At 35.0% G+C, this 9048-nt stretch overlaps 1 protein-coding gene across 1 annotated transcript; it reads right to left on the bottom strand.

The window, feature by feature from the left end:
- Positions 1–217: 217 nt before the first annotated feature.
- On the bottom strand, positions 218–5378 carry LOC149531675 (L-type lectin-domain containing receptor kinase VIII.2-like). Its single transcript, XM_089809200.1, has 3 exons — positions 2989–5378; positions 1131–1537; positions 218–1056 (listed from the first exon to the last, which is right to left on the bottom strand). Exons 1-3 carry the CDS (start codon positions 3675–3677, stop codon positions 488–490), a joined length of 1665 nt encoding a protein of 554 aa, XP_089665326.1. The 5' UTR covers positions 3678–5378; the 3' UTR covers positions 218–487.
- Positions 5379–9048: the final 3670 nt, after the last annotated feature.

Genomic DNA, 9048 nt, shown 5'->3' with positions numbered 1-9048 from the left:
ATCATGGGTTTCCCTAGTTAACATATCTGGTGTAATTGTCTATGTGCATCTTGTTATGGTTGCCGTCTACTTTAGTTGAATGGATAAGATTGTTTAAAGTTGATAAATGTTTTAATTGTTGGATAACTGATTGAACCCCATCCCCACCCCCTCGTCCCTCGCCTCTCAATTATCTTGGTGGACTATTGTTTCTAACAAGATAAAGAAAAGCTCACTCTTAAGTTCAACACATGTCTTGTGTTGATGAAAGCCATAGAATCTGTCGTAAAATCTGCTACTACCACATGGAAGAACATTTACAACCTGCAACAATCGAGTGATTTTGTTGTTCATCTTAGCAATCCAACGGTCAGAACGCGCTCCAACTGGTCTGGGTCAAATCGACCGTCCAGCCCCAGATCAGCCGCCTCCAGCAGCCTCTCCTCTTTCACCAACCTCCAGACGACCTCCACCAGAACGACATCACCGGGGTCGGTGGAAACGACGTCTAACGAGCGGCGCCCACAGGCAATCTCCAAGAGCACGACACCGTAGCTGAAGACGTCGGACTCCAGGGTGGCTTTTCTGGTGAGGGATCTTTCCGGTGCAACGTAGCCGATAGTGCCGCCGTCGATGCTGGTGGCGAGAGAGGTGGAGGTGGTGGTGGAGAGGTGGAGGAAGCAGGCGAGGCTGAAGTCGCCGAGGCGGGCATCGTAGTGGTGTCGACCATGATGTTGCTGGTCTTGACGTCACGGTGGACCACTGTGTACTTGCACTCCTCGTGGAGGTAGAGGAGCGCCGCCGCCAGGCCTCGACAGATGTTGAGGCGGTGGGGCCACTGTAGTGGGATGAAGGAGTCGTAGAGGATCTGGTCCACGCTGTCGTTGGGCATGTAGTCGTAGACGAGGAGTAGCTCTTCGCCTTCATGGCACCACCCTTGCAGCTGCACCAGGTTCCGATGTCGTAGGCGCCTGATTATTATAACCTCCAAAAGGTACTCTCTCTCGCTCTGGCTCGAGCTCTGCGAGAATCGCTTCACCGCCACTGCCCGCTCTGAATCACCGCACTGTATGCTCCCTGCGGGGAAATGCATCAGTCCACATGGAATTAATGCACTTTTTAAAGTGGACTGATAATAATAAAAATTGTACCTTTGTAGACATCTCCAAATCCACCTTCGCCGAGGAGTTGTTTGGGATCGAAGTTGTTAGTGGCACGATTGAGGTCCTCGTATGAGAATTTTTTTGGAAACACATCCCAATCGCAGGCCTTTGTTATTTCCTTGCTCAGGTCGGATGCTGGGTTTGATCTCCCGGCCTCACTGGTTGGTGTTAATGGGATTTTTGTCCTCTTTTTCCTTACTATGTACAACAGTATTGCAAGGAGGAGTGCCAGTGAAAATGAAGAAATAGTTAATGTTGCTACCAACACCTTATTTATTCTATTTTGGGATTCGCCAGAGCATGTCTTCAATGTCCATGAGTGAATTGTATGGTACTCACTGTCGTCACCTGTGCTAGCAGAAAATCCCACAAATACCTCTTCGCCAACTATATACCTACAAGTATAAAAATTAAATATGATTTAGATAACAACCAATTTAAAACAGTACAGATTTTAATAGTAAGGAAAGAAACAAATGCTGTCTTGGATTGTAAAAACATGACAAATACTTAAAATATTTAAGAATTTATCATGACAAATACTTAAAATATTTAAGAATTTATTATTTGTATAATAACTAGAAATGAATTTACTTTTAGAGAACAAATATTACATTTTTATATTAAGTTATTATTTCAAATATTACATTTTTATATTAAGTTATTATTTTTAATAATCTTTAGAATTGAGAATCTACAAAATTAAAGATTACAATATATTTTTTATAACAACAATATCATTATATATTTTTGTAATAAGAATGCTAAAATTGGTCATCATATTATTTGTGATAAATGGCAAAAATGATATAGTATAGTTCAACTGTAATGATGTGATCCTTTTCATCAAGATTCTCAAAACTCTATAAAGTTGTTATTGTAGATTGATTGTTCTATGTAGAATATAATCTCCCATATTATATTCATAGATTTGTCTAACAATATTTAGATTATTTTATTTTTAATAATTATTTCAATCTTAAAAAATTGATACTTGTTACAATTTTTGTTTCCATTTTCTAATTTTTGTTAAACTATTTTTTACAATTACTAGAGATATGATGGTGATCATGGTTGAAACATGTGATCTATTTTTGCAAGTGTATATATTTATTGTTTTATAAATTATAACATGTGATTGTGAAGAATGAAATGAGTCGTTATAAACTACTCCTTAAACATAGATCAATGAGTTTTACTCAAAAACTATAAAATGAAATTCTAATAATATTTCATAATAGTTTAACTCATCTTAATCAAAAAATTACTAAGAAAACTTAAACTTCTACAATCAAAATGAAGGGACTCTCTGTCTATCATTGTAATGAAAGATTAATATGAAATCAGCACTAGGAGAAAACACCTAGCAGCCACTAGGGATAACGTGGGCCCCTAAAAAAATGTAAAGATTTCAATTTTTGACAAAAATATCAAAAAGTCTCATCTACTGGTAGTTAATGTTCAAAGCGAATAAGCTATTTTGTGAACTATTTTAAAAACCGTAATTAAGAAGTATCTATGATCAAACTATCTCTTCCCCTCTAGTTTTAAGAAAAACATTTAAAAAGAACATCTCTCTTTTAATATTCAATATCTTTAAACATTCGACCTCTCAAATCTTGTGTACTACCTTACATTCAGATTGGGATTCAAACGCTGTTAAAGAATGTTATATGTAAAACCACCTAGTTTTTTTCTACCCGGTAAAACTACCTAATGTGATACAATATGGCTACCTGGTTTTGTTTATACCACCTTAAAATTTTCTCTATCTGTAGTTTCATCTCCTTTCACAGATTAAAATGGATGAGAGGGGAAAAAATTGTGAAAAGGGTTGACAATGTACCTGGAAATATTCAACTGACAAGAGAGGACCAAATCTGTGATGCCAGGATCTCCAAGAGAAGCATTAATGGCGTAGACATTCAGTCTTCCTATAACTCCATCGTATTCGATCTTCACATTGATTTCATTTCCAGCTCCTAGATTGATCCCATAATTTCTCAGCATCGACACGCAGGCAGAGCTAACATTGTTGAGATCCAGGCCAACATGATTGTTATTCGGGTCAAATGGATTCATGTACAGATCAAATTCAATAGCCACTCCGTAATTTCTCTTACTGGAAGTTGAATTGTAAAGGCCAAGGTTGCCGCCACCGCTATTGTTTGGGATTAATTTGTGCAAAAAAAGCCCAAACGCCAGGCCGTCGCCACTGCCATTGAATTCAGGCCTTTTAATGGAGAGAGTGAAAGTAGTCTCGAAGGAAAGTGTGAGCCCCGTGGCTCGATCACAGATCTTTATTGGTTTAGAGTACACGGCCCTTCCAATGCTATGAGCCAGCCCGTCGGCCGTTAGCTGTAGCACGCTGTTCTCGAATGTAGCGTTTCCTAGGGTTTCAATGCAATCCGGGGATTCGAACGTTGGATAGCTGAAATTGACAAAGGGTAACTTTGATGTGGCCTCTAATCCAAACAAGAAAATCAGACATAAAGCTAGACTCTGACCATAAGTGCCCATGAAATTCAAGCACATGTTTATTTTGGCTCCAAAGATTTTAAATATTTTATGCCCTAGCTGTATCTCTAATTGGGGATCTTCTTAGCAACTGAACTTGAAAATCTATCAAGTGACAGAATTTCAAAAATCTTCTCGATAAGTCTCGTTAATTATAAAATTGAGAGAAATTGCTTGGGCAGCGATTACTGCGTCTTATTGAAAATCTTATCTTCAAGAAGTCTGGAATCTTCATTGCAGCAGTCCAGGTGAGATTTGCCCTAGTCTTCAAGTTATTTATGCCCTTACTGGAAATCTTCTCTCCAGATAGCTAATGTTTCCCCCTGTCTTCAAGCTATTCCTACCCTAACTGGAAATATTCTCTGCAGCTGAGTTCGAGAATCTGTTATTTGACAGAGCTTTGATAATCTTGTCCGCTCTTGAAATTTACTCTCTTACACCTTCAAAAGTAAAAGCAGGAGAAATTACTTTTGCTAAAGGCTGCACATATGCTCTTCAAAACCTCCTGCCATCCAAATTCAAAATCTCTGCCCCTGAACTTAAAGATTTTCCCTACTCTCTATTGGAGATTCTCTAAAGTTAGAAGAATTCTCTGAGCCTAATTCTACTGAACCTCTAGACAGAGAGCATCAGCACAAATTGTTGGGGTTAGCTAGCCCCAACATATTTCTCACTGAAAACACCTTTAAGATTTTCCGAGACTAATTCAAATTGTTTATGCACATTGAGCTTCAGAAGAAATTTCTTGTTCTGAGTTCCTGCCCGTATCTCTTATTAAATCCCTTTTGCAGCTCAACTAATCTTGAGATTGAGGTTTTCCCTAGACCGTCACATTTTTATATTTGCATCCAAGCTTGAATTCATGCCTTGCCAAAAAATTTTCTTCGAAGCTTTGAATTTGAGCCTTACCAGAAAATTGCTAGGAATCTTGAATTTGTGCCTTACCAGAAAACTTTCTGTTCTGAGATTTGAAATCTCTCTGCAACCGCAATGTAGAATTTTTCTCTACATCTGAACTGTACTGAACCTTTAGGATTGAATTTTCTTCCTATCTTTGCTTAGATTTGCATTCAACCCATACAGAAATTCTTGGGCTAACCCCTTGTGCATATATGGTATTTCAAATATTCTCTCCAGCAAAGTCCTAAGATCCTTCACACGGTCAAGTTTCAAGCCCGACTTTGACCATCTTGAATTTTTCATGAGCCATCAGATCATTTATGTGTCCAGGCCTCGAGAGACTTCTTGGTGAGCTCGAATATTTATATAAGTTTTTTTTCCCTAGAACAACATTTCAAACAATCTCGTTGGAAGGGTTTTTTACAGTGGAAACTTTCTAATTCAACGAAGGTTAAATCTGAGATTTTTATCTGCTTAGCATAAAATAATGGAGATGGGCATTTGTCTGATCGAAATTGTTTAAAGATGAGAAGACAATTCTTATTGCTCACAATGCTGCACGTCAACAACCTTCACGCGCTCTTTTCATACTCCATTTTTCAGACAAGACATTGTCCTCATCTGTTTGTCATATAGTTTGCAGAATGATTATAACGTGTTGCGTGTATACAATGATTTAAAATGACAGATAAAAATTCCTTAGATGCTGGAATAATGCAATTTTTGCGTAGGCCTGCTAAACCTCATGGGAATGCAGCCACAAACTCTTGTATTACAGCAATGCTTCATGACGTCTCGTTCTCATAAATTAATCGCCATCTCTCCATATCTTTAGCTTTCATTTGTACAAATGCACAGTGGGAAACTGCTTTTACGTTGTAGGCTGGAGTGCAACTGTCATATTATCACAATTGTTTTTAGAGCATTTTATATTAACATTAACTCTTAAAGTTGCGAGAGGATGAAATTTGATAAATTATATTGATAATCAATTAATTAAATCAATCAAAAGTGTTGTGATGGGTTCTATGGATTTTAATTTTAGTGTTGTTGATCTATACAGTGTTTTTTTAAATGTGTGCTTCCCTAATATATAACTGATCTTTCAAATTTATAAAAGCTTTAATTATATTTAATAAAAAATATCAAATTTATAAAAGCTTTAATTATATTTAATAAAAAATAAATAGTTATTTTACATAGATATTTATTTATGATCTATTTTTAATAAAATAATAGTCATATAATTCATATGTACTATGATGAGGGAGACTAGATTTTTTTTGGGTTTAATATTAATTGTAAAAGTGAATGATGAACATTTATTTATGTATACCTTAGGCAAGATTCTACAACACAATAGTAAATTAGAGGTCTTGGCTTCGAATCTACTCAAGTTAAATAAATAATAATAATAATGAATAAAAAACACATAATAAACTTGATATTGCAATAAAATTTTATTGACATACTAATACATCTAAAATGAACCTTAAGGAAGAAATAATAGCATGTTGATAGAAATATTTTTTTAAGGTGATGCAAGATTTGTCCTTACACTCAAGATGCTCCTGCACTAGACATCCAAGGTAATTTGAGAAGTGACTCTGTCACATCTCAGATGTTTAGAGGGAAACCAAGATAATTAGCCTCCACTATGAATCTTCAATACGTCATTCTTTCACTTGACCATATAGTTTTCACATGTCTTCCTTCTTGTGTTTCAACCAACACGACTATTTAAAATTCCTTCAATCACCTTTGTAGTTGAAGTAATTTCTAGAATATTCCATTGTGCTCATTTGACATCATCTTCAACACCTCCTTCATGATCCTCTGTCAAATCTAAAATGTTAAACATTGGTGAAATATTGAGATCACTAGGTAATTCTACTTCGTAGACATTTCTTGAATCATGTTTCTTGAGTATATTGCATGGTACACACTTTTTCATCTTCAACTTATTATATATTCTAATTGGAAATATCTTCTTTCTCAAATGAACTACGACTTCATCCCCAATCTGAAATTCCTTATGCCTCTTTTTCTCATCTACCTTAGCCTTGTACTATGTATTCATTTTAGTAATTTATGCTTCCTCACCTCCTCATGAATTTTTCTTTAAGTGTTCTACAAAATATTTAGCTTCAACACTACTTGTCTCTCATTTATCCAACTTCCTTAATTCAAAAGCATTTCTAGGACTACTTCCATATACTATATGGAATTTTGATTTACAACTACTCCTAGTGGTTCATAATTATTATATGCAAATAATTTGGCTTGCAATAAAATCAAATCTCATCCCTTTGATTTATCTCTAACCAAGCATCACAAATTTCCCAAACTCTCATTAGCCACTTTAGTTTGTCCATCAATCTGTGGATGATATGATGTGATGAACTTCAAATCTATCTTTAACTTTTTCCATAATGTTCACCAAAAGTACCCAAAAAACTTGGTGTCTCATTATGAAACTATGCTCTTTTGGTAGACTATGTAGTTTCACTTCTATGAAAAAAATTCCTTCAATCACCTTTGTAGTTGAAGTAGTTTCTAGAATATTCCATTGTGCTTCAATGACATCGTCTTCAACACCTTCATGATCCTTTGCCAGATTTGAAATGTTGAACATTGGTGAAATATTTAGCTCACTAGGCAATTCTACTTCATAGACATTCCCAAAATCATGTTTCTTGAGTATTTTTGCATGGTTCAAACTTCTTCATCTTCAACTTATTATATTTCTCATTGGAAATCTCTTCTTTCTCAAATGAACTATGACTTCATCTCCAATCTAAAATTCCTTATGTCTCTTTTCTTCATCTGTCTTAGCCTTGTACCATGTATTTATTTTAGTAATTTATGATTCGTCATCTACTTATGAATTTTTCTTTAAATGTTTTGCAAAATCTTTAGCTTCAGCACTACTTGTCTCTCCTTTGTCCAACTTCCTTGAATCAAAAGCATTTCTAGGACTACTTCCGTATACTATCTAGAATGAAAATTTATCACTACTCCTATTGGTCCCTAATTATTGTATGCAAATTTGGCCAGCAATAAAATCAAATCTCATCCCTTTGATTTATCTCCAACCAAACATCACAAATTTCCTAAACTCTTATTCACCTCTTTAGTTTGTCCATCAATCTATGGATGAAGTTGATGAACTACAAATATTCTTTTAACTTTTTCCATAATGTTCACCAAAAGTACCCAATAACCTTGGTGTCTCAATCTGAAACTATGCAATTTCGGTAGACTATCAAGTTTTACCACTTTTATCAAAAACAATTCAACCACATGAACAACACCATTAGTATTCTTGTAGGGTATAGAATGTGTCATCTTTGAAAACTTGTCAACCACCATGACAAAAATTGAATCATGCATCCTTGGTAAACCAAAATAAATGTCTATTGATATCCTCCCATGGCTTCTTTGGTACAAGTAATTGTTGGATAAGTGAGAGCGAAGGCCTTAAAAATACTTTAGTGCCAATTCATTTTTATTGAATTTTCAAATCAATAACTTAGTAACCACATCAAATATCATTATTCAATTTGATTCCATATTTGCATCAAACTTCTTACCTTACCATTCCTTAATGTACCAAGTATCAAAGTAATCATCTAGCTTATACAAAGTTGCAAGAGTAAATAGTTAACATGAAAAAACACTTGCAACACAATAAGGATTCACACATTTGACACAAGTATTTAATGTGAAAACCCTATAAAGGGAAAAACCACTTGGGAACCAAAAACCCAAATATTCTCACTCTTCTAAAGTAAGCTCTACTAGGAGCCAACCTTGTTAAAGGTTGCATGCACATTTTTAGTGTGATCTTGTTAGAGGGTTTTCAGTCAAAGATCATGTAGACCTTATCACTCCTTGACATTTCTAAAGAGTGGCCTTCTCTAAAGGACTTACAAAACATTCAAAAGAATGCTACCATATAGGATTTCAAAGACTTGTTAGGATTCCACTTAGTTAAGAGATTTTTCTACTACAATGGTAAAAAAGTAACAATGAAATGATATGTTAGGTTTTAGCATGACCTTGCTTGTTCAAATCTCTTCTTTTTTCTATCTCTTCCTTCTTATCCCTTTCTAGCTATTTTACACACTCACACTTCAACTTAGAACTTTATTTTCTTGATCTTCACAACATTGTTCTTCTTGGTTCATCTTTTGTCTTCTTTCTTCTTCGACAACTTGATCAACACATTCAACATCAACAACAAGAAACATCTTGTTCATCCCTTTAAATATAAATATTTTTTCATTCTACAATCTTCCAAAAATATTCACTTAATCATATTGTAGATCTCTATTGGATCCGAATTTATTGAATCTAGATGCTCAAAAAATATAACTTTGCATTGAAATTTGTGCTCCATTTCAAATTGTTAATTTGACTTCATTAGATCTTCTTTGAATTATTGCAGCCATTGATCTAATAACTACCTTCATCCTTATCCTTGAAA

Source organism: Cupressus sempervirens, chromosome 11, assembly GCF_028749045.1.
Source record: "Cupressus sempervirens isolate cs-2001-9-10 chromosome 11, ASM2874904v1, whole genome shotgun sequence".
NCBI classification, from domain to species: domain Eukaryota; kingdom Viridiplantae; phylum Streptophyta; class Pinopsida; order Cupressales; family Cupressaceae; genus Cupressus; species Cupressus sempervirens.
Note: the sequence above shows the minus strand (reverse complement) of the source record. Positions and strands in the feature narration are given on the sequence as shown.